Source organism: Gadus macrocephalus, chromosome 16, assembly GCF_031168955.1.
Source record: "Gadus macrocephalus chromosome 16, ASM3116895v1".
Taxonomy (NCBI): Eukaryota; Metazoa; Chordata; class Actinopteri; order Gadiformes; family Gadidae; genus Gadus; species Gadus macrocephalus.
The window spans coordinates 19,572,943-19,597,673 of NC_082397.1; the positions used below are offsets into that span (position 1 = coordinate 19,572,943).

The 24,731-nt window shown below is 41.9% G+C and overlaps 2 protein-coding genes across 8 annotated transcripts in view; both read left to right on the forward strand.

Annotated features, from left to right (window-relative positions):
• The window catches only part of sez6b (seizure related 6 homolog b), a 64,690-nt gene extending 55,823 nt beyond the window's left edge, over positions 1 to 8,867 (forward strand). The window contains exons 10-18 of one of the 6 annotated variants that reach the window (XM_060074852.1): positions 2,245 to 2,441; positions 3,016 to 3,210; positions 4,576 to 4,767; positions 5,337 to 5,531; positions 5,900 to 5,926; positions 6,663 to 6,768; positions 7,050 to 7,143; positions 7,702 to 7,710; positions 8,005 to 8,867. In XM_060074852.1, coding sequence (XP_059930835.1) covers positions 2,245 to 2,441; positions 3,016 to 3,210; positions 4,576 to 4,767; positions 5,337 to 5,531; positions 5,900 to 5,926; positions 6,663 to 6,768; positions 7,050 to 7,143; positions 7,702 to 7,710; positions 8,005 to 8,034 — 1,045 coding nt within the window. In that variant the 3' untranslated portion in view covers positions 8,035 to 8,867. Of the gene's footprint in view, positions 1 to 2,244; positions 2,442 to 3,015; positions 3,211 to 4,575; positions 4,768 to 5,336; positions 5,532 to 5,899; positions 5,927 to 6,662; positions 6,769 to 7,049; positions 7,156 to 7,701; positions 7,711 to 8,004 lie in introns of all 6 variants that reach the window. The other 5 variants (XM_060074853.1, XM_060074856.1, XM_060074854.1 and 2 more) reach the window with 5 other exon arrangements.
• A 1,562-nt stretch (positions 8,868 to 10,429) lies between these two features.
• phf12b (PHD finger protein 12b) lies at positions 10,430 to 24,249 on the forward strand. 2 transcript variants are annotated; one of them, XM_060074398.1, is made up of 16 exons: positions 10,430 to 10,841; positions 11,099 to 11,192; positions 11,424 to 11,605; positions 12,894 to 12,966; positions 13,135 to 13,588; positions 13,940 to 14,060; positions 16,627 to 16,759; positions 17,005 to 17,169; positions 17,278 to 17,421; positions 17,857 to 18,577; positions 20,278 to 20,382; positions 21,505 to 21,666; positions 21,766 to 21,861; positions 22,302 to 22,384; positions 22,490 to 22,628; positions 22,876 to 24,249. In XM_060074398.1, exons 2-16 carry the CDS (start codon positions 11,127 to 11,129, stop codon positions 23,352 to 23,354), a joined length of 3,123 nt encoding a protein of 1,040 aa, XP_059930381.1. In that variant the 5' UTR covers positions 10,430 to 10,841; positions 11,099 to 11,126; the 3' UTR covers positions 23,355 to 24,249. The 2 variants fall into 2 exon arrangements, with proteins under 2 accessions (XP_059930381.1, XP_059930380.1); XM_060074397.1 differs by having other exon boundaries at positions 10,431 to 11,192; positions 13,138 to 13,588.
• Positions 24,250 to 24,731: the final 482 nt, after the last annotated feature.

Below are 24,731 nucleotides of genomic sequence, written 5' to 3' on the forward strand. Positions count from 1 at the left end.
AAGAAACCAGGTTAGTCAATATTTTCTATTTATTTCTATCGATCTATTTATTGAGCTCTTTTTGTTGGAGTGGTAGTGCGGACAGTTACATTGAATATCACGTATCAAAGTCCTGAAGTCCTGAAGTTCTGAATTACAATATAAAGTATACTCTTGCCTATTAGTACCTTAGAATTACAAATCAGCTTGTGAGATGTTCCTGGAAGAAGTTAGTAGCCAGATGTTTCTTACACATATTTATAGCACAGCATTGTTAATGGAAAAGTATGTAGCTTGCATTATACATTATTTTCAAATAACGGGACACCACGTCGTGGTTTAGGCCTTTCATAATCGAATACAGGAATCTATATTCCATTCCTTTTAAATTCCCTTGTTGTCTCTCTTGAGAGATGAGCACCCCACAAGGTCGAGTTTGCTTATGACACATTAGCTCGACACAGTGAACAACTCACCTTGATGGACAAAGTGAATGTCACATGTTATAAAGTCAGAGTGCTAACCTTATGAGTGAATGACACGTAGGTAGAACATAGGCCACAAAGGGATTGGGCTGTGACGACTACTGAAGTGTTCCATAGGTCGAGGGCCCATTTCACAAAGTAGACCTCGCTCATCTCTTCTTACTCTGATGTTGGTGGCTCCGGCAGAAGAAATCTCTAAATGTTTTAGAATGTTCATGGACATCATTTTCATTTACACCTTTTTGTTCGTTTTCTAGCCAAATCTGTCTTCTAGTAAAGAGATCTGAACTTTATGCAGGTTCGCTCTGTGGTCTACTTTTGTCAGGAAATTTTGGTTGAGTAATTATGAATCCAATGCAAGGAAGAGAAGGAATTACAACAATCCGAAAAAGAATGTCTCACAAGCAAAGGAAAATAAGGGCAAATTGATCTCAAATTGAACTAACTGGTGTAAGCAGGAGTTGGAGCTCTGATTGATTTTCACAGTCGATCCACTCCAGAGATCGGCAGGTCCGTGTTTGGGTTAATAACAACAAATTTGATACACGCCGACATTCTTCAATCTGTCTCGCTTCACAGCAGGTGAGAAGTTCTATCCACTTAGAATCAGAGTGCAGTGAGTTTTCCCCACTGTGTGTCTCGCTGAATGTTTCTGTCTAGACAAAACATTTCAAAAACATTTCAGGGATTAAACACAATTGAATCAAATGATAGTCAACATCTTCTTCAAAACCCCCTTTTGTACCTCGGCAGGCAACACCGCTCAGATGACTGAGGCTTTTAAATCGGGTTTGTCTGTTCATTCTAGCTCCTATCTTTTCTATCAAGTGTACTCCCAATCTGATGAATAGCTCAATCTCTTCCTAATGAATGTTATCAGGTTCGGCTAGTGATTAATTAGTTACAGCAAAGAGCATGTGCTTTCTTCCAGATAACGATGCACCCCTACACAGTGCAAGGTAGATACCTTGGCACCTGGCATTATATTGAACGGCTTACATTTTTCAATGTATTACCTAAGTCGGCTATTGATATATGTAGTTTAGATACAGTAAATGCAAACAGTCATAAGTATATTTGATTAAGAATGAGATTCTACTTTATTCACAGGGTGTAGAAGCAGAATGTATGACAGAAGCAGAAATGAAATGAAGAATTTTATTTTTTAGGAAGAATACAAAATAAACACAATACATTTATCCAAATAAAGTTATAACAATGGAAAAATAATCTAAAAATGCAATTCAGACTTGGACTTTATTCAAATGTATGACAAAAGTGGAGACTGCGAAAATAATTGTTTACGATGTTGGGGAGAAGCAGCAGTGCGCACCACATTTGTGTTTGCTAGCTTATGTTCAATGGATGAACTTAGACTTGTCCACACAACACAGGGACTTCTGAATCATAGTCCATGAGTGCCTCCTAGGCATGTAAGCAGTGCTGTTGGATGTTGATGTAGTGAGTATGAGCAGCTCATGTCGGGATCTCTTGTCTGCTTTCCCTGATTTTATCATGTCTGCTCTTTGAGCAGAGATTAACCTGTTTACCAATTATTGTTATTATTATTGAGTCTATAAGGTATGGTGTATTTGAGATCCAATAGCATATTGTCCACTATTTTAGGTGAGGGTAAGTAGTAACTTAATTGTGTAATTTAACAGAAATGCATGCAATTCATAACGGAAATACTGACAGACTTCATTAACATGTTTAACAGTCTCAACGGTATAGATTGCTATTGCAATTGAACATGTCCCTTGTGTGGAACGCTCTCTAGGCTTAACATAGGGCAAAATGACATGGTGACCTTCTACGATGGAGACGACTTGACGGCAAAGGTCTTGGGTCAGTACGGGGGCTCGCGGCCCCGCTTCAAGCTCTACACGTCCACGGCAGACGTCACCATCCAGTTCCAGTCGGACCCCGCCACCAACATCTACGGCTACGGCAACGGCTTTGTGGTCCATTTCTTTGGTGAGGGCAGGGAGCAGACCCCAGAGGGGATTGGGAAGGATTGAAGTGAGAGTCACACAAAAAGACCGAAAACAAGTTATGGAGACTCGAAAACCCCTTTCAAACAACACCATGATTGTTGAATTATTTCCTAATCACTGTTATAGATTCAAGCATTTCTGCAAAGCAAGTGTCTCAGGTATGCTTCTAAACAAGCTGCTTGGCTGATCTTGCCTTTTGTGACATAAATATAATGGTTTAAAAAGCAGCAAAAGATGGGAAAAGCATTAATTGAATAGTGGTAAGAGCAAGTACAACAAATTGGCTGCACGTTACAATGAGTGAGCAGGAATGGTCAAGGATTTTTTTTATAAACAAATAAAATATGAATAAAAAACCCATTAAAAAGTTAAAGGTACCTCTGAATAGGCCATATTGGTGCCATATTACTTTGTGTTGTACTCTGAATCCAAATTAGCTTTGTTGAAGAGCAGCAATCTGGCCGCAAAGACTTTATTTGGACTCAACGAATCAAGTGGTTTTCATGTTGTTCTTCTTCATCCACCTTCAACGTTCCCCCACGTGTGATCCACAGAGGTCCCCCGTAATGACACCTGCCCCGAGCTGCCTGAGATCTCCAATGGCTGGAAGAGCTCGTCCCACCCTGAGCTGGTACATGGCACGGTGGTCACCTACCAGTGTTACCCAGGCTACCAGGTGGTTGGCTCAGAACTCCTCATCTGCCAGTGGGACCTCACCTGGAGTGGGGACCTTCCAGGCTGTGAGAGAGGTAATGATTCAGACCTAGAACATTGTTTTAATACACAATAAACGCTAATGATTTATGAATGAGACGTTATTATGCTAATTCAGACAGCCCTTGCACCATGATTTACTTGTACAATTCTCTGTATTTGCCCCACGCTGCCCATGGCAGACAGAGCGTATCAGTTCATATTTATAGCACGGCACAAAGGGATTAGCATCATATTGTGTTAACGAAGCAAAGCACACAGAGTGCGAAAGTAGCGGGCTGCAATCAAGGCTATTTTGGACGCTACATTATTTTGCTGTCTGTGCTTTTGGCTTTAGAATTTCACTGGCGAGAGGTGCACTATTCTTAGACTATGCCACGCTTAGGCTGAGGATCAATCTTCTCAACAGCAATGATATCTCCCTTTAGGTTTAAGTGGGGGGATTTATAGGGATTGGCTGGCCTCTAGCCTGGCTTGGCACCAGGTTAGAGAGGCTTCATAAGTCAAAATATGGCACTGAGCTTAGACAGCCTCTCCCTCTATAGCCAGAAAAAAACGGTTAAATATGCTGATTACAGAATTATTGAATTACATTTTGATAAGATATTCTTGAGACCCCCACTCTCATATATCTAAAATGTACATTCAGAAATGCAAATCCTGTACTTTGAATGCGAAACACATTCTTTACAGTTCATACACAAGCAACTGACATCATTTGTCCTCAGAGCAACTGACAAGCAGCACTGGTTTAAAACACAGAAATTACTGGGTCCAACATGGCTCACTTCCTTGATGCCATGCTGGCCTCCCCCCTACTGGGCCTAGAATTGGTTTTGGGATTTGCTGTTGAGAGAGACAAACATAAGCTCTTTATCTAATACCTCTGAGGGCAAATGTTACTTGTCTTAGGCAGACAAACCGTTCAGGCTAAGCTGTTGTTTAAGATAAAGAGGTTTTGGATACCTGTGCTTAGGGCTGCACATCAATTGTATATTATCGATCTTGGCCTCTGCAATTAGCTGAAATTCTATGAAAAATATTATGACAAAATGAATACATATACAGCTGTGACATGAAAATGGAATAACAAACTCAGCAATAAGCCCTCTAAAGAATCACAGGCATAGACATTACGTGCGCTAGAATCTTCTGTGTGCATGCGAGGTCTGAGGATTCACTACAGAACACAAAGCAATTTGAGGCGGTTGCCAGTTTGGCAAATTGATTTGATAATCTGTTCATCATAATTGTGCAGCCCTGTGCTGCAATAATGGCATCCTATCACTTTAAAAAAATTTCAGATTTCTCATTTTCTTTTGGAAGTATAGAATGCAGAAATATATAGAGTTGCTTTATTGTGTCCTTGCTGCGTCCGCTCATTCCTCCTCTCTTGTCAGTGGTGTCCTGCACAGATCCAGGCCTGGTGGCGCACAGCCGGCGCGTCCTGACCGGTCCTCATCTGAACGTCGGCTCCACCATTCTGTACATCTGCAGCAAGGGCTTCACACTGTCCGGCAACAGCCTGGTCACCTGCTACAACCACGGCTCGTCTGGCCCCAAGTGGAACCAGCAGCTACCAAGATGCCTGCGTATGTACACGTCTTCAACCCAGTCGATAAGGTTGATGCCATTTGATCATTAAAGATGAATCATAAAACACAAAGATTACAGAGCCACTGTGGGGAAACACACGGCATGACATTATTGCTTCTGGTCAAATCGGTGCCAGGGGATGTCACTTGTTTGGTAGATCAAGGGTCTTAATGATGGGATAAATGAGACAAAGAAGATGCAAGGGATTCATTGCGGTTGGCAGTGGTGTCTCTGATGACGGTTTCTTACAATAACGTACAGTGTACATAATGTACAGTGTATGTATTTGGTGAAAGGACTACGGGATAAATGAGACACAGAAGATGAAAGGGATACAGTGTCTTTGACGACCGTTTCTTACAATAATGTACAGTGTACGGATCTATGACGCTTTGTGTACCCTGATGTTGAAAGTCACTTCCAGGTCAATTGCATCATGCAGTTGAAGAATGAATTTGACTATGGCACAATAAATAATATGAACATTCCTGATGATGTTACTAAGATGATTGTAGATGATCTTGGACAACAACTAATGATATACATTATATATCTCCCCTATAAGCTGAAGCCTATGAGCCATGCAGTCACCCAGGTACACCAATCTATGGAGTGCCCAGTTCCGATAAAGGCCTATTTAAGGCTGGAGAAAGCCTCCAGTACTCCTGCCTGGTGGGTCATATGTTGCTGGGGGAGCCTGCTCTCCGCTGTGTCCCTGGGCACCCATCCCAGTGGAGTGGCCTGCCACCTGTCTGCAAATGTGAGAAACTGCAACAACAACAAATCCTCTTTAATATATTTCACTTCATTCCTGACATGAAACATGGAATTGTGATAATGATAATGCTTTTGTGATGTATGATTTTTCTATGAGTTTTCTTCTAGCTTATTACATTTTGATATAACTATGTTATATTAACAACAAAATATGTTGTTAAATGGGTACGTCATTTGTCAATCAGCCAAAGGTGAAAATATTTTAATTTGATTTAGTCTTACTTATTAATTTATTATTCTGTTACAGATAATCAGCCATATGCATGCATTGTATGAATAGATTAGAATATAATAGGAAAGTATGTATCATATGCTATGTTTCATATGTACATTATTCACATACTTTTTCAGCGCAAACAACTGATCAGAGATTCGATGGTAAGTGGCAGAACAGACGTGTTCCTCAATTGATGGGATTAACCACAGACATCTAAGTGTTGCTAGAAAAAAGTATTGCCTCCCCTGTAGCAGGAAAACATCTATCATAAACATGAACGATCTATAAATATGCATTATATATTGTAAACTCACATACATTATATAGTGTGCATCTCAATTAGAATAATACATGTGACCTCTTTTGAAATATTAAGCAAGCACCATTTAACTAGAGAATATGAGAATAAGTAACGAAATGGTTGGAGACGACGTGAAAGGCAAATAATAATGTGTGTGTTGGCGGACAGTCGCAAACAAATTCTAATGCATTCTAATAAATGATCCTCCCAGTAATACCGGGTAATTAACACATTTGTTTTTGAAATTTCTCATCTTAAAGGACCAACTTTTACTGGCGACATATTATGCCACCAGGTGTGAGTGTGATTAGCCATTAAAAGCGTTTTGAAAATCGGCCTCTTCTGACATCACAAGTGGGCGTGTCCACCTACACGTAACAGATGAGCAACGTTTCCTACAGTCCACTTTTAGTGACTAATCATACTCACACCTGGGGGTATAATAGGTCACCTTTAAAGAAATGTGTATTTACGTCATTAAAACGTCTCAAATTGATGGCTGTTGTCAGCAATAAAATTCCAATGAAGAGAACACAGAAGGCCCATCTTTCAATTGACCATAGCTCTGATTGTTTCCTCTTTGCTTCTTCCATCAGTGGCTAAGTTACGACTACAAGGAGTGAATGTAGTGTTTGCTGTTTTCATTCCTGTCACTGTCCTCTTTCTGCTACTCATCGCCGGAATCTACCTCTACTTCTCAAAGTGGGTGCACCCAACGAAGAGCACTCTCCTAATTTATTACGTACTTACTTAGAGGTCTCTAACACTAATTATGCCACGGCCAAAGTGCTTATCTTTGGAAATAGTTATTAAGTAAATGAACCTGTTCAAAATGGTAAAAATGGTAAAATGGTTAATGTTCTATTACAATTAGTATATAAGTATATTTCTTTACATGATGGAGCATGGAATGGGCATGGTTATATTACAACAAGTAAAGTAAGTACAACTTTTATTCATGGCAAATTCTTATTTTCTTTTAGGAGCCAGGGGAAGTCTCTACCAGTGTCCTCAACTCTGCCATATAGCCAGATACTGGGGGAGTCAGCCTTTGATAGCTCTGTGTACGAGACAATGGTAAGTGTGTAAGTGTGTGTGTCTGTCCGTTTTTGTGTGTGTGGTGTGTGTGTGTGTGTGTGTGTTTGTGTGCGTGTGTGTACGCGTGAGTGTTTGTGTGTGTGTGTGTGTGTGTGTGTGTGTGTGTGTGTGTGTGTGTGTGTGTGTGTGTGTGTGTGTGTGTGTGTGTGTGTGTGTGTGTGTGTGTGTGTGTGTGTGTGTGTGTGTGTGTGTGTGTGTCCATGCATTCGTGTGTATGTGTACTTGCAAGTGCATTCAATAGCGATAGGAATGGCACAGTTGAATGGCAAAGGCGAAATAACAACTTGGGGGTCGAAGAGTGTGAAAACAGAAAACACAAACCAACGGAACAAGATGGGAACTGATCCAGAAAAATATGTTTGGTTTGTGAGGTTCCTGGTTCTTTAATCGAATCAACTTTGATAATCATTAAGAAAACTATGAAAGAGTTGCAGAATACAAACCCTGGTTAATAACTATATAAATGTTTCCTAGTGCAACATTTCAACTAATGTAAATTTATTCCCCACTCTTTCTTCCATTTGTTCATTGTCGAAGAATATTGAGGTATGATAATTTACATTCTCTTTTCATTAATATATACCTTATACAAACACCTATGACACCACTTAAGGGGCCTGCCACTTCAGTTTACAATTCTGAAAATGGCTTCTAGTAGGCATTAATATACAATTAACTCTAACAATATTAATTGAAAATATTTGTTATATGAGGATCTTTATGTATAATACCAATCTATGAATAGATTGACAAATCATAAATGTATATAAACTGGTTTACATTTAGTAAAGCAAAGGAATACTAATGCATCATGTATTGTGGATATGGTCCTCTTTGCAGGAGAGTGGAGCGTATGAGGTTTCAATCTGAAGGACGTGTGTGTGAGCACCAGCAACAGACAGAAAGCATGCGGGCCATCTGAACAGTCGTCGCTCAACCCTCCATGTGATCCCCTGGGGTTACTGTTGCCTGCACTTTATTGTCTGATTGCAAACGAAAGGCCACTTCTCCACCACACTCCATAATGCCCCTGGAACTTCTGTGCCACTAGATTATTGTATTATTTTTCTAAGCACCAGTGATTGCAATGGTTCGGCAGCCGTTTGTACAGTTTTTACCTGGCGCTCAAATCCTGAAGACGTTCACAGCGCTGCATCTCAGAAACCATTTGCTGCTGAGCTTAAAGTGCATTTTTGTGACATGTATGTTGTAAATGATATTTCTTCTGCCTAACACTCTTAAAGGAAATGGTCAGGTATTTATGGAGTTATGGAGAATATATTAGACTACAAAGAAAAAGCGAAAACAATGATTACTTTAAGGATTTGCATTTCATAGCACTCAACGGCAAGATTGTTTTATTTTTGTCAAACCTTTCCTCCAAAAAATCGGAATGTGCCTTAAATAAAAGGCTCTTAAAAACAATGCAGTTATATATGTTATGATTTCTCAGTTATAAACACGAAATACTTAAGATACTGATTTCTGAAAACACAAACCATTACATATGATTTGTGGTCCAATTTTCCTTCGATAACTACCTGTTTTGGTAAATGCATTAAAACAAAGTCAATATCATATGTATTTGTCATGTATTTCATGTCATAAGCTGGAGTGCTGACCTATTGACCTATTTTTGATTGTACATAGTGTACTGTTTAAGCAACTTCAAAATCATCTTCAATAAAAGTTATTCAGAAAACATTTTTTTGCATTCAAATGGTTATCCCTCAACATGACATATTTTATGTTGCACACATTTTTGGTCCAGAAGGCCTAAAACAACTGCTTGTGGTTTGTGTTTATCAAGGGATTACAATTTTGATTAAATACCTACTATTATTTGGTAAGTTTCTCATTCAATATCTAAAATGCCATGAACCTAGTCTGAAAATATGGGTTGTAATATGAGTAATAGTTAAATAAATTTCATCCATTCACTAATTGCTAAGTAAGCAGGGGCACAGGAATGCGCATTCAAACCAAATATCACCTGAAAACCACTAATTTAAACTCTTACAGTCTTACTTAAACATTTAAAACGAACGCCCCTACACAGAACATCAAAAAATGCTTCAAAATACACAATGTTCCAAAAACGGTTTCAACAGATTAATTTGAGACAGCTGCAATTGATGCAAACGGCTTGTGCACAAACGTTGGACCTATAGGCCCGACCTATAGGCGGGCCTATAGGTCCACGGCCTAATAAGGGGTGGCATCAAACATCTTCTGAAATAGGATTGCCCCCCCTGGTGGCCCCCCAACGCCATTGTGCCATCGTACTGTCGTCCGACAATGCACAAAGCCGATGGATCAATCGGTGCATGATTTGCGATCAATTAACGACCTGATCCAATGACGTTGGGAATTTTAAGCTGTAGAATGGTGTATTGGAACCAAACAACTTTATTTTGGGGTATGGCGGGAGAGAGTCTGCCCCTGAGTCATAAAAGGTATTTGTTATACTAGGCCTATAGGCCTATATACAGGCCCGTCATATATATATGTATATATATATATATATATATATATATATATATATATATATATATATATATGTGTGTGTGTGTGTGTGTGTGTGTGTGTGTGTGTGTGTGTGTGTTTTGGTTCTTCATTCAGGAATCACCCATGGAAGTTGTATCCATAACTTCCAGATTTTGCAATACTAATTCCCTTAATTGCCTCGACTGGACGGAGGATTATAATAGTAGACGTATAGTTATTTACACAGAATTTTGCACCAGTTGAGTCTGTTTGTCATGAACCAATTAGTTAACTTTTGTATCCGAGGATGTAAGGAATGGGGTAATGTGATCATGATATCATATGATTCATTCAACAAATAAGGTATCTCTTTAAATATAAAGCGGTTACTCCTTAATACGTGTGTGTGTCTGTGTGTGTTGGGGGGTACAATGGGTTTCATAGCCTGAGTCTAATCTTTATCGTGCACGCGGACAACGAAACTCATACGAATACGCATTTGAGATATATAGCCTCCGCGAGAACACATAAATGGTCCCCTCTGCTGGCCAAGAATAGAAATCTGAGTGAGCCATGGCTACAAGCTCCCAGGCGCCACTAGCAAGACCAATGACATACCGCCATCAGCAAGAGATGTTCAACCACCTAGATTGTTTATATGTGGATGCTAAAACGACCATCCGATCAACCACACAGGCCTTCGGGGATAACCCCGTTTATAAATAGCTTGAGCATTTTTTTCAGATTCATTCATCTAGTGCATATCCGATTTTCTATCCGAATGTTTCGCGTCTTACTAATACGCATGCGCATCCGGCGGTTCGCGGTTGCGCTAACTCGGAGAGGATGTTGCTTGTAGCCAGTGTTGATGCACAGGATTTTTCACAACAATAACAGCAACTGGTTCATATATCAAGATACCTTTTTGCGGACAAAATCGTCGACAGGCACTTGGTTAGCAGTGCATTGGACCACGCGAGGCCGAATTGGCTGTCCTATTTCCCCTACCGTCTCCTGTGGACCATGAAAACGGACGGGTTTGCAGATTTACAAGCCTCTTTTTTGCAGGAGCAGAAACAAGAATCATGGCTGGCCAGCTAGGCCGCACAATAATTTGGGGGCTATCCGCTTTCATTGGGTACAGTGCATTGTAGACAGGAACGACACGTTTCCCCGAGGACTGCTGCTAGGTAGATATATCTCCTTAAACATTTGCATTTGTCTAAGAAGGGCTCGCAGGCTCAGCTTGATCGCTGTAGCTTCACAACCTTGAGTGGTGGACGCTTTGCCTCCGTCGTTAGCGGCGTTAGCTCGCTAGCGTTAGATGGTAGCTCGCTAGCGTTAGAGCGTTGGATGGTGAACCAATCTCAGGCATAGATACTAGTGAAAGGACGGCATTTCGGGACCCGCTTGTATCATTCTGTGCTCTGTCATTTGTACTGAAAAGTCGTTTTGATACGTCGACTCCTGGATGAATGTGGGACAAAATGGAGACCCCAACGATTGTCTACGACTTGGATACCTCTGGGGGCTTAATGGAGGTAGGTTGTGGAGCTGGGAGGCCTTTTTGGCTAGCCTCATACCGCTAACGTATGACCATATTGGGTAAAATGCTCATTAGTCTTTGACACTACGCTGAAGATCGCGTCATTAATAGTGTAAACTAGTACAATTCAATAAGCAAACCCTAATGCACTGTACTATGAGCATGCCGTTACTGTGCGCATTGTGGTGGGCTGGTTAGCTTGATTCACAGACATACACTTTTACAGCAAATCCAGACGCTGCTGGCACCCCCGAAGTCCGAAGAACCGGACAAGAGGAGTCGCAAGTATGTGAGGGACGCACGGAGAAGTGGCAGGGCCACCAACCACGACACCTGCGATAGCTGTAGGGAAGGGGGAGACCTCCTGTGCTGCGACCACTGCCCTGCGGCCTTCCACCTCCAGTGCTGGTAGGGTCTGCATGCAACACCTATTGGCAGAGTGCTAAAGCCATTTCCTCTTGCCTTCTGCAATCGGTCAGCACGTCGTTTCCCACTTGGCCATGCTATATGTAGGCATAGCTTTGCATTATATTAATTTTGTTTGATGGACACCATGTGAAGGAACCCCGTTTAAGGTCTTGGGGAGGCAGGGAGAAAGGATTGACATGCACGAGAACTAAGTGTACCAACACCTTTAGCATGAGAAGCTGCTGTCAGGTTATTACACGCGGGGTATACGTGAATCAGTTTCTTTCGATTTAAAGGCTAGGGGAAGCACACTTATGGTGTGTTTCTACTTAATAGCTTGACTTTGGGAAATTGATTAAAATTTGCCGCGGAATGTTCTGTGTCAGAATGCAGCTCTCGCGGTCTGTCGGCTGAACTCATTCCGCTCGAGAGCGAGAATTGCTGCCTGGTGAACACGGAGCCATGGCTACCGCTCTGCGCTCTGTTTACAATATGGCGACCTCACTGACATTTTTTTGTTCATTCCAGCGCCATCTTACCAACCTTATCTAACGTTTGCAATGAAGCTGTTCATAATGTCCGTCGCTTAGTTGTTGTGTTATGAAATGTTTCGTAAAGTAGTCGTTTTATGCAATAATACTGTTGATTATGCTTGTTCGTGCTCATTGATTTCCGTGGTGTTTAATAAAGCACACTGCATTCATGTCCATTGCACTAACTACAGGAAGTGGGCAGAAATTATTCCTGTCACGTTAGTTGATTACGTTCTGCTTTATATTGGTATTGGGGAAGACCCGTCGCACTCTTAACACATTATGGTTTCTTTGCATTTAAATATTTGACTAGATAAAGGGTGTCAAAGCAAGTTAATTCAGCTTATATTGTCTACATATACTATCACTTCTAGATATTTCTCTGGGTTGTTCATCGAAGTGACCACTGATGTAAAAACATACATACTTGTCGTTTATATTATTTTATAGCTATTATCTTTGACCACTAGATGGAGCTAAAGCATCAGATAGCAGGAGTAGCTGGGTTCAGATGGCATACAACCATATTGGTTCTCCAAATAATAGTTTGGGTCTTAGTAATGGCTGTTTTTAAGGTAAAATATATATTTTCTGGGATGGCAATGGAAAATGTAGGCACCATTAAATGAATGTTCCTTACTACATATTAACTGGGTGTTACATTGTGTTAAAGTATTTAAATGTATTCTACATGCGTTCAACATGGCTGTCTTGTTACTACATGGTTTGTAACTTATGATGATTCTGTGTTGCAGCAACCCTCCGTTGAGCGAAGAAATGCTGCCACCTGGGGAATGGATGTGTCATCGTTGTAATGTTCGAAAAAAGGTGACCAACTTTCCCCATCCGCTATTTCTTCCAGTGGTGCAAACACACATCCAAGTTTCAGGATATCAGCAATGTGACTAAACATAGGGGGCCTTAGTGTTGATCCTTCAGGACTTGATTTTTATGATTTTCTTTTTTCTTTTCCTCTTCCTGTTCCTTCTTCCCCAGAAGCGGGAGCAGAAGTCCGACCAGACCAACGGCCTGCCGGACAAGCCGGTGTCGAAGCGTGCAGCGTCGCCGGCCGTGGAGCTGGAGCTCAACCCCGGCGCCCTGCGTCTGGACGGCCTGCCGCCCGGGGCCGGCGCCGCGGGGCCCGGCCTGAGGGTGGCCCAGGTCCGCCTGCTGGACCGCCGGAGCAGCAGCAGACCCAGCAGTCGTCCAGGCACGCCCACCTCAAACAGTTCGTCCACGCCCACGCCGTCTGAGGACCAGAACGACGGCGAGGAGGAGGCGGAGGCCGAGGAGGAGGCGCTGGGCTCAGAGCTGGAGGGCTCCTCCAATCTGGCCCCGGCACCGCGCCTCCTGAAGAGACCCTTCCAGCTGCTGATCGCTGCTGCCATGGAGCGGAACCCCACGCAGTTCCAACTGCCTAATGAGCTGACCTGCACCACCGCACTTCCAGGTACACTCGCCAACACCGCAGTCTTCACAGATCTAGAATATTTTGTGGAAAGTATTCACCAGTGTTACTTATGTCTCACATGCACTGGATAGGTAGGATTTTACAACGTGGTAAAATAATGCCTAGATATTCACGCTCTTTGATTGAGCCAGTGAGATCCTATGATATTGCACAGGAGCAACATGTGTAAGATCACTCCCACGATATTACACATACTGCACAGGAGCAATATGTGTAAGATCACTCCCACGATATTACACGTGGGAACTTAAACCTTAAACCTAATCAGTTGTGAACATTGTAGTTGAGCAAACCTATGAATGTCTTTACTTTTTTGCCTGGCGTCTGTAGGCAGCAGCAAAAGGAGGAAAAAAGAGGAACTGCTTGGCAGGCCGTTCAGGAGGCCACAGCATGAGCTGGACTCCAACGGCCTTGTCCCTCTACCGGTCAAAGTCTGCTTCTCCTGTGGAAGGTTTGTGTTTCAACTCTTTAGTCAGACTTGGGGGACATTCTCATTACCTGACCAAATAAGATACAATAACTAGACATGTTGCAGCATGTGCATTTTTCAATCGAATATCTGAATATTCAGTGAAGAAAAAAGTCCATTAATTATAGGGCTGGGTATTGCCAGGTACCTCACAATTCAATTTGATTCTTTAGGTCTTTATTTGATTCGATTCGATATTGATCCAATTGCTTCGACATCGATTCAATAATGCGTGCGGATGACAAAAATAGCTAAATATTATTTAGAATTAACCATTTCATAATGAATTAACCATTTCATTGTGCTTTAACTAGCAAAAAGGAATACACCATTGTATAGTATTGTTCCTGAGCTAAACTTGCAGCATAAATGTAATACCGTAATTTTGTGCCCCCCCTCCTTTAAGCGTCGGGCTCCGGCTGGAGGCCGGAAAAGGGTGAGACAGGTAGCGAGCAAAAGTAAAAGTGGAACCGAGAGTGGTAGGAGAGACAGAACGAGAGCAAGACAGACATAACGAGAGCGAGACAGCCATCTCTTTCCCGACAATCCCCTCTGTGCACGAACCCTTACATATGGTAATTAGGGCTGGCCCGAATTATTCGAATACTCGTTCGATTTTTTTTTATTTGAAGCTAAAATCAGTATTCGGAGCTTCGTTTTTTTTTTATAAGCGTCAGCGACACCAAGCAGAGAAGCGAGAGAGGTGGAGGAAGAATAGATATCTTGTTTCCCTTTACTTTATAACACAACATTAGCGGGATCTCGGGTGGAAAAGTAATACTTAGCGAAATGCTAAACTTAGCTTAGTTGTTTGTTCATGTTTGCTGTACAGCGCCGCGCCAATCAACTGTGACTGGCTTGCTGCACAGCGTGAGCGTCTTGGGAATACCCGGTCAATATAATGGATATAATATGGACACATAAGACAATATTCAGTATTTGTTGAAATTTCCCTGAAAAGATGCACGCTCCAGGATGAATTGAAAAGCTCCCGTAAGGGCTGAGATGGGGACAGCTGATTTGGAACGGAACAACAGCTGTTCGCTTTCACAGGGAAAAACTAAGGAACTTCAACCTACTTAGGCCTACTAATTGACGTTCAAAAGCTATTAAATCTTCAACAAAATTTGCAGATACTGTCAAAATCGGTTCCAGGGAGTATATAGGGATTATTAATGTTGCTTTTGATGGTGTTTTTTTCTGGAACGAGTATGGCATTCGGGCCAGCCCTAATGGTAATTAAACATTAAAACACCTGCGGTTTATAGTCCAGTGCGGCTTATATATTATGTACACATCATTACATTTAGCTGCTGCGGCTTATACTCCGGTGCACCTTATAGTGCGGAAAATACGGTAATCATAACATGGTCAAATGTAAAAGGGCATGTACATTTAGGCATACTCGCTTCTAGATTACAATGAGTATGCTTCTTTTTCTTTCTTTTCTTTTTTTAATGGAAATAATCCATTTAAAAAAAATCTGAAGCGAGAACAAATAAATTGCAGTGCATTGATGAATCGATATTTTAACCCAGCCCTATTAATTATGCGTATGCCTATCTTGCACTGCCTGTAAACTTAGCAGGTGGAGACCACTGCTGCAGAATCTAGTTTTTATCAACTTATAATTTTCTAATGTGGTTCAGTTAGTTAAACAAACTAGTTATTTTAGCAGCAAAATTACAATATCAAGTCAGTGGCTTTCAAATCCAATCAGTCCGAGTTCGACTTGTTTAGGCAGAGCTTCAATGCAGCCTTACATTTACCGAGCACACAGTTTCCAAAATATGAGAGTAGGCCTACCTACTTCCAATTATCACAAAGCTAATGGGTGGTTTGAACATTGCGCAAAGTTTTGGATACATCTCATGCAGGACTAGTGCTATTTACCTGGGGATAAATTACACAGGCGCCATTGTGGGGGAAGAATTGACATTAAAGTAAAAACATCTCTCCCCAACAAGACTCGTAGTGGGGGTTATCTCAGCCATGGTTGAGAAGGAATTGGGGGAAAGGAACTTTGGCTTTGACTCCCTGAAGTACATGAACCGCGACATGGAGGAGAAAGGGATTGTTGCCCGCGATTGTCTCCTGCCGGAGCTGCGGAGCCCGCTGCAATATTCAGTGAGCTTGCTGATGAGCACAGACGTTTTTAGTCCCTGGGCCCCCCCTTGCAATTGTATTGTATATTGGCAGTCTAGAAAAACATGATTGGACAATTTGGAAATAGAGACGATCGCCCAACCCTGGTACACTATTTGTAACCAGTAGGTGCGTTTCCATCCCCCTGATTTTATGCAAACTTTGAAGTATCGAATCAGTAACATTTATTACAGCCACGTATCGGCATACATTTTTTTGCATACAGCGCCACCTCCTGGCAGAACTAGGGTAGTTACCCGCTCCAACCACTTGATGGAAACGCACCTAATTCGAATTACTTTTTTGCGAAGTTCCTAAAGATTTGCATCACCTTTTTAGATGGAAACGCAGCTAATAAGAGCTATTATGATTTATTCTGAATATCTCTCCTTTCCTCTTGCAGGAGTTGCAGGATGGCGCCACTCATCCAGTGTGACTATTGTCCCCTCCTGTTCCATATGGACTGTCTGGATCCTCCCCTCACCACCTTGCCTGCGGGCAAGTGGATGTGCCCCAATCACGTTGAACACTTAGTGGTACGGGCAGCTTTCAGTTCCCATATATGCATGGCAAATGGATAAATATTTAATGGATGTTTAAATGTGTGCATTGTTTGGTTGGACCTACCAGTTTCCAAGTGGGTTCTATTGACTGTTGAGCGTCATGGTATTTGTGATGCAAGTCATTCATATTCTCTTGGTCATGGTGCTTATCATGTCGCAATTCATATAACACAGACCTATAAGGCATGAGGATAACGCTATGCCCTGCTTTTTTCTAGCTAAACCAGAGGACCCTGAACCTAACCAGCCGCTGTCAGCTCTTCGACCAATTTCAGGACAGGATGTCTCAGCACGCCGTCAAAGTGGACTTTCTCCGTCGGGTTCACAGGCAAAACGTACCCAACCGACGCACTCCTCACCAGCACAACAAGAAGACGATCAAGGTTTGTTGCTCTCAGGGGAATGGAGGTCCCAAGGCTAATGGCCCTCAAAATTCACAACCCGAATCTTAACATGCTCATGGTGATTCCTAACACTCTGCTATAACTTAGGTACCAGATGCTGTCAAGTCCCAGTACCAGAACCCTCCTCCCATGCTGGCGTCAGCCGGAGTCCGCCAGTCGGAGCTGGTGTGCAGCGGTGCTCCAGAGCATCAGACCCCCAAGTACTTCACCACGGAGACCGAGCAGCAGGAGGTATACAGACAAATTGTTTATATCAGTTTCTATGGCCTATATTTTTTCCTTATCTACTCCTGATCCTTTCTAAACAATCTTAAAAAATATAATAAAATAACCATTTATGTCAATGTTGTTTCTGAGCTGTTGACATTGTGCCCATATATGACTTGGAAAAATGGTGTTCCGTGCTCTTCTTTGCTGCTACTGAAAATATGCCACCTTGAGTGGACTGGTGAACCAGAACTGCCATCATTTGTACTTGCTAATTAATATTGATGTAACTCGTCGCCAATGTCCATTTTAAAAATGGAGGTGCAAGGAATACTAGAGTAGATCGGGCATATTTGAAAGGCCAAAACATTGCCATATTATAGCATTAGAATATGTAGAAAATATCGACGGGTAATTTAAAAAATGAGTTGACATCGTTTCTATTTTGTTTTAAACCAGTGGCTTCAAGATGTGATCGCTCTGCAGTGCAGCATTATGCGTCACCTCTCAATGAAGCAGAAGGCTTCGTCATCAACCTCACCCTCCTTATCCCTCGAGTGGGCATCTGAACAGAAAGCCAGTGCAAAATCCAGCCTCGTACCAGGTGACCTCAAGCCCCAAGACTCTTCAGAAAGGACTCCCGCACCAGGTCCCAAACGCTGTAGTATACACAATGACCCCCAGGGGGTCTTCGCCTCCAAGGACCCCACAGCTGCACTGCCCCAGAAATGTGACTGTCTTGTCACAACCTGTAAAAATAGTAGGAAACCCAATGGACCCATTACAGACGAGCCGCAGCAACATCCAACGGCCAACGGGCCCTTTGTCTGCAACACGGTCCCCGACTCCCCCAGGCAGACGGAGGTCCAGCTCAGGCTGAAGCCCCAGGCCACCGCCCTCAAAGACTTGGCCTCCACAGCCAACCACATAGCTGGGGCTCCCATCAAAAGAGAGAGCGAGAGCAGCCCTGAAGTGAGTCTCCAGAAGGACGGTCCCGCAGCTTGTCCCACCACAGATCTCCGTCTGAATCACAGAGCCCAGCCGGAGCTTAAGATGGAGTGTACCACTGATCAGAAGCCCCCCGCCGTCGTCAGCGGCGGCCAGCCAGCTGCCCCGCTACAGAAGGCCACCCAGGACACCCACACCGCACACAAGTTAGGGTCCTTGACGTCACCGGCAGGTAATAACCACCTATAGTTATTTGAGGGACAAATTGGGCCTGTGTGTTGGCAATGAACTGATAAAATTTTGTTCATTTAATATCTAAATTGCTATAGTTACAAGGATTATGTTTCTTGTGCGAGTTAAAGGATAAATTCAGGATTTCTCAACATGTAGACCCATCATTTTAGGTCTGAGTGAGTAATATGGAAGCAATTTTTTAAACGTTACCACAATTACCAGAATTAAGGTGAGAGCTTCAGCCTTTGCACCAGCAATGGCTGAGGCTGCAATGTTACTCAATGGGGCAGTGGAGCCCTGTAAATGTATGTCATATAAGAGTGCTTGGTCTTTATCAATGACCGGCTCAAATTTGGATTAAGTGTCGGACAACATTATGGAAAGCCTAGAGAGGAAAAAACAAAAATTCTTCTATACCTTTTTGATCGAGTCTGTTCGTAATGGTGTTTAACCAAGTCTGGCTAAAGGAGAAGTCTTGATCTAGACTCTCGGTTGTTGCAGGAAGAGAAATGTGAGTGAGAGTTGGAGAGGACTGACGGCGACAGTTTGTTGTTTTGGAGTTCAGGAAGTTAAGTTTAGTTTAATCTAACCAATTTGGTTGAGATTTGATGACAATACGGAAACGTCCCGGCCTGGTATCCAGACAAATCTTCAGACGGTTTTCAAGTAGTTCTGGGAAGGGTTGGCAAAACAGTGTTGTATCCAATATGGGGTAGGTTTGATCTGATAACTGTACAGAGGAGCACCCTATTTGGGTGCTGTTAAGGTATTTCCACTAACGACCAAGATCAATGCCACTGATGTGTCACACTTTTTGGAGCTCTGATTGGTTGTAGGTCTATTAAATAGCGTCAGAAGCATTTTTGTCTACGCCCTTTGATAACACTTGATAACAGCTCATTGGAAATAGAAAAATAATTGAGCGGTTCCAAACTAGTATGCATTTGCGAATTGGTCTGGTGATGGCAGGCTAGAAACGTCCTGCAATAACGACTTCCCCTTTAGTGAGACTTGGTTAGACACGAAAACAGACCGACCAGATCAAGCGAAAGGTAAAGAGGAAAGATGTATTTCTCCATAGAAATCCTTTCCAGTATGTTGGGAGAAAAATCTAACCACAATCTAGGCTTCAATGGCCGAGTAGCTCTCAGTCAGCACTGGATCTATTTCAAAAAAGGTTGTCTGCTTTAGTCACAAAATGATGAGAAAAATAGGGTCAAGGTTGAAAGATCCCTGAACTATTCTTTAAGAAGTCTTGTGCCTAACACGTACTAGAGGACAAATTGAAAGATGACTGTAATAACAAGTCCAAGCCAATAAACCATTTTTTTTTTTTTTTAATTATGTTAAAGGACCTCTATTTTACCACCAGGTGTGAGGTTGAATAAGGTACTACAAGCCATTTTTTGACCTGTGACAAAATTGTACAAGTGAGTGTCCCCTCATATGTATCTGGTTGGCTTATCTATCCATCATACAGCTAGGTTGACACCCTCCCACTTGGGATGTCTCGGGGCAGAGCGGATTTTGAAAAAGCTTCTGATCGCTAATTACTCTCACAGCTGGTGATAAAAATACGTGACGCTTAACACATGGAGACGTTCATTCATCACCCCTTGAACTAAGCCTGTTAATCTTAAATTTGCTGTGCCTCTTCTGTACTGTAATTTTTTTTTAATGCCAGTTTACCCTCTACAGATTTAAAAACAGGTCCTGGAGGCATGGAAGCTGTGTACCCCAGTGCATTCTCCTCCTTACCAGAACTATCCAACTGTATTAAAGCCTGCATAGGAGATGATGGGGGTAGGTGTCCTAATGCAAATTTACAGAATCTGTCGGCTCTCTTGACCTCCAGCACACTTTGACTAATCCTGAACATCTAAACCTCCTCAGCTATTGTCGGGTATTTTTGTTTATGTTTCAGTTGGAAATGCGACACTTACTTGTGATATATTCTTTGTCCAGCTATTGTTTTTGAGAGAGCTAAAATATGTATACCAAAACTGTTTCGAAATGGGGGTGTGGCACTATCCCATATGTTACGGGAAGGAAAACATTGTCTTTAACATAAATATTTCTTTATCTTATTTGTTCAGTTTATTAGGTTCTTCAAAACTTACGAACTATAGTTCTTAAGTTTTATTCTTTCTTTCTTCTCTACAAACCGTGGTACCTATCTCCTTCCTCAAAATGTCACCTAAAGACTCCATTACAATTTTAAAATGTTCACATTAGATTGAAATCGCACACTTTTAAAATACAATTATTACAATGGAGGATGGCACAGCCGTCCGCCCAGTCTCTGACACTTACTACTTCAGACTTCGTAACTTGGTCAATATTTTATCGTTAACCTTTGTTCAAAGGTTTAACAAAACAACACACTTGTATCTTCAATAATCGGATATAAATCAAAGTTCAAGTTCCATGTCGGCCTGTTTTCAATTGGTCTCAATGATTGCTTTTCATTCAGCCGTCACTTTATTTGTTTCACACCATTTTTTAAATGGTGTGTATGTTTACATTGTTTACTCCATTTAGACTTTTGAACTCTGTTCAAATCCCATCACTTGATTTAAGCCATTTAACGTTTCTTTATGTTTTAATCTATGTGGCTTTATTAAAACATATGTTCAACCTCACTTTGTACTACAGCACTGACCAAACTGACCAAAGACCAAGTTTTATTTAACCTCTAATTTGAAAGCAGTGTTTCCAAAATGTAGCTAAAGTAGCGACCCAGTATTTGAATGGTAGTTGTGAATCTATAGATTGAAATGCATAATGTATCCTACTTGGAGCTTTCTAAATATATATGTCAACCATTTCATCAGGGCCTTTAGATCAATGAGCATTTTCAAAATGTCTGTGATGGCTGAATCCAACCCGTGTCTAATATTGATCACATTTTCGGGTGCTCTGTAGGGATCGAGCTAAACAAGTTGGACGCAGAGATGGTGAAGCTTTTAGCTTGGCAACGGATACAGCAACTTTTCCCCCCGAAAGACCCCTCCACGTCTCAGCAGAGCGAGCCATCACCCGTCCCTGGTCCTCTCTCATTAAAATCACAGTCTCCTTGCCCCGAGGGTAATTGAACTGTTTTTGTTTGTCCTCAATGACGCATGTTTCGTTTTGTAATATATAAACTGTTTTTCCTTGCTTAGTAAAATACCCTTTCCTTTACAGCCAAGAAAAAGGTGCAGACAAGAGCAGTATTTTACTCTCTAACAGGAAAAGGAGAAGCTGTCAACATGTGTTACAGGACTTTGTACATAGGAACTGGTATGTGTCTTTTTCATTCTGGTTGAATGAATGTATGATAAAGTCTTGAGTTGTAGTGTGAATACAGTGTATAAATATTACAACAATGCTGGGCATCGCTGTTTAAAACGTTCACTTAACTTTAAACCGGCATGCACATTCAACATCAGTTTGGTATATCATGGCAATAGAAGATGCAGTCATGATAGCGAGGAATGGGGCTTGCGAATGGGCTAGAGATTTTTAAGCCTGGCCGGTTGAAACAGTGTTTCTATTTCTGAGTTTCGGTTCACCGGTCTAGTTATTTGGCACAACAAGGTGGACTCTTGGTAGTTCCTTGTTGTGTATGATGTATTGATTAATTTGGTTTTAAGATGTTGTTTTCAATAGAGACAATATTATTTTTCATTTGAATGATCCTGTTCATTGCTATTATTGAGTCTGCTGCTAAACTGTTTTAGGTGCTGACATGGATGTGTGCCTTACAAACTATGGTCATTGCAACTTCATTTCGGGGAAGCATGCCTGTATTTTCTATGATGAGGTGGGTAACTAACTATCTTATTCTTCCATGAAGTATATGTTGGACTGATTTTTTTTCTTTTCTCTTGGGCATGGTGTGACAAAAGTGTTATTTGCTTTCTCTCAGAATACAAAACATTATGAGCTGCTGAACTATAGTGAACATGGAACCACAGTGGACAATGTCCTCTACTCCTGTGACTTCTCTGAGAAGGCCTCTCCTTCTCCACCTAGCGGCCTCGTGTCAGATGTGCAAGGCATTATCCGTGAGTAATTCTGGGATTTCCCCTCATCTCGACACACATGAGCTCATAAATGTGTTGAACATTTTTCACGTGATTTTGGAAAACATAAAGTCCATATTCAAGAATGTTATTTGAAGCCAATTTTTAACTGTCGACATTTTATGTTCTAATTAAGGTGATCATATAGAGTTTCCAATTGCTCGGTTGTCTTTTATTTGTGGAGAAGATCTTTCCCCAGCATTCACCAACTGTCCAACACCGTCCACAGGTCGCAGCAGGAAAAGAGAGGAGGATGATCAGCCTCGTTCTGTGATTGGACTGCTGCCAGCCGGAGGTGTGATGAGCTGCCAGCCCCAGGGAGTCAAGGGGCTGGCGTGCAGCTGCAAGGCCAGCAGCTCCAGCCTGATAGGAGGCAGCGGGGCAGGCTGGGAGGGCACGGCCCTCCTCCACCACGGCAGCTACATCAAGCTGGGCTGCCTGCAGTTTGTCTTCAGCATTGCAGAGTTTGATCTCAAGCGGCCAAAAGAGGAAGAGGTGGTGGTTGCGACGGTGGCCAGCTGCACAGGCAGCAGTGCTGCTAGTAATGATGCTGCTGTTGTTGTGGTCCCCCCTTCCCCCAGCATCACCCCTGCACCTGTGACGCCCACTAGGAACACTGCCTTGGTCAGCACCATCCTCACACAGGGAGACCAAGAGACTCGTATTTCCCTCCAAGTACCAGTGCTGGGGTCCAGTGCCGTTCCGTAGCCAATAGGAGATGCCGTTCCGTTATTTTTTTCTTTATACTTTTGCACCTTCTTTCAAACTGTAACCAAACATTTAAACCAAACCACAGCAACAGCAGCAATTATGCAGCAGCCGTTTCTAATTGGTTGGCGTCCCTGGTGACTGTGTTTCACCAGTTCGGGGCCGTTTCTGAGGTTTGGTTTTTTGGATGTTTGGTCACTTTTAAAGAAACAATGAAGGGAAACTGCACAGATGTTTGGGTAACAGGGAAATACATTTTTTATTTTCTTCCATTTTAACGGTTTGTATTTCTGCATGACTTAAAATATTGACAATCTCTTCTGTTTTTGAAGGACTGACTGTAACTGTTAGTTCATTAAGACCATTGGGACACATGAGCTTTATTATATACCAGCGCTCATTATGAATTGTTTTGCCAGTATAGTAGTTAACTTTAACATTACCTTATTTGTCAGTCAAATCATTTAGCACAGAACATTGTTTGTGTAGTATTGAAGTCACACATCATTTCTTTTGCTCCGTTTGCACCACAGGTAGCTATATATGTATGGATTCATACATGTTTCTGAGCTATATGTATATATTATGTACAGATATACAAATCGATGTCTCTCAGTTTAGGGAAACATTGGATTTAATGTAGATAAACCTTTTTTTCTTTTTAACTGTACAGACCCTTAATGAATTTGTAATACCTGGTTGAGTAACAGAAGTTTGTGATAGTCTTCTTAGTCAGAAAATGTTTCCGTCTCTAGTCACGTGTAAATAGCGTCTGGTTTTAGCACTCATTTTAACATCCTGTGCTGCTTTGTATATAGGCACCCCTTGTCCGCATCTGCTTGTCTGTTGAAACATGTAAATATCAAAAGATTTTCTAAGAACAATTATTAATGCTCTTGGTGTCGACTGGTTTTTCATTGATTCGCATTCCAGGCCCTTGCCTTACCTAGAAAACCACGGAATCATAGGGAACCAGTCTGCTTAACTGACCCATTTACATGCTTATCTGCTTTTGAAGTGCTGTTTGCTTTATTAATATGTATTCTATGTACATTTACCCTGCCTTGGATTAGTGCAGGTTGAAGTAGGCCTACCTGTTTATTTAATGAAACTTAAAGCACTACATACTTTTTCAGAACGTCGTTGGCAAAACTATTAGTTTTATTTATTTTTAGCTCACAAGGAAACGAGGAAAGGGGTGTATGAAAAGTGAATCAGGATGCCACAATGTCCTCACAGTGGTGCAAACACCCTTTCGTGATTGGTAGCTCAGGAATTTCTGTTCCAAGAGCTCCAGTCGCCTTTAGACATATTTTATTATGTAATAGTGAGAAGACTAGGCACATGACACTGTGAATAGATCTACTCTCTAGAGTC

Coding starts and splice junctions, on each gene's coding strand:
- phf12b (XM_060074398.1), top strand. CDS start 11,127: ATGTGGGACAAAATGGAGACCCCAACGATTGTCTACGACTTGGATACC. Junction 12,967..13,134: donor GTTGTAATGTTCGAAAAAAG/GTGACCAACTTT, acceptor CTTCTTCCCCAG/AAGCGGGAGCAGAAGTCCGA. Junction 13,589..13,939: donor CTGCACCACCGCACTTCCAG/GTACACTCGCCA, acceptor TGGCGTCTGTAG/GCAGCAGCAAAAGGAGGAAA.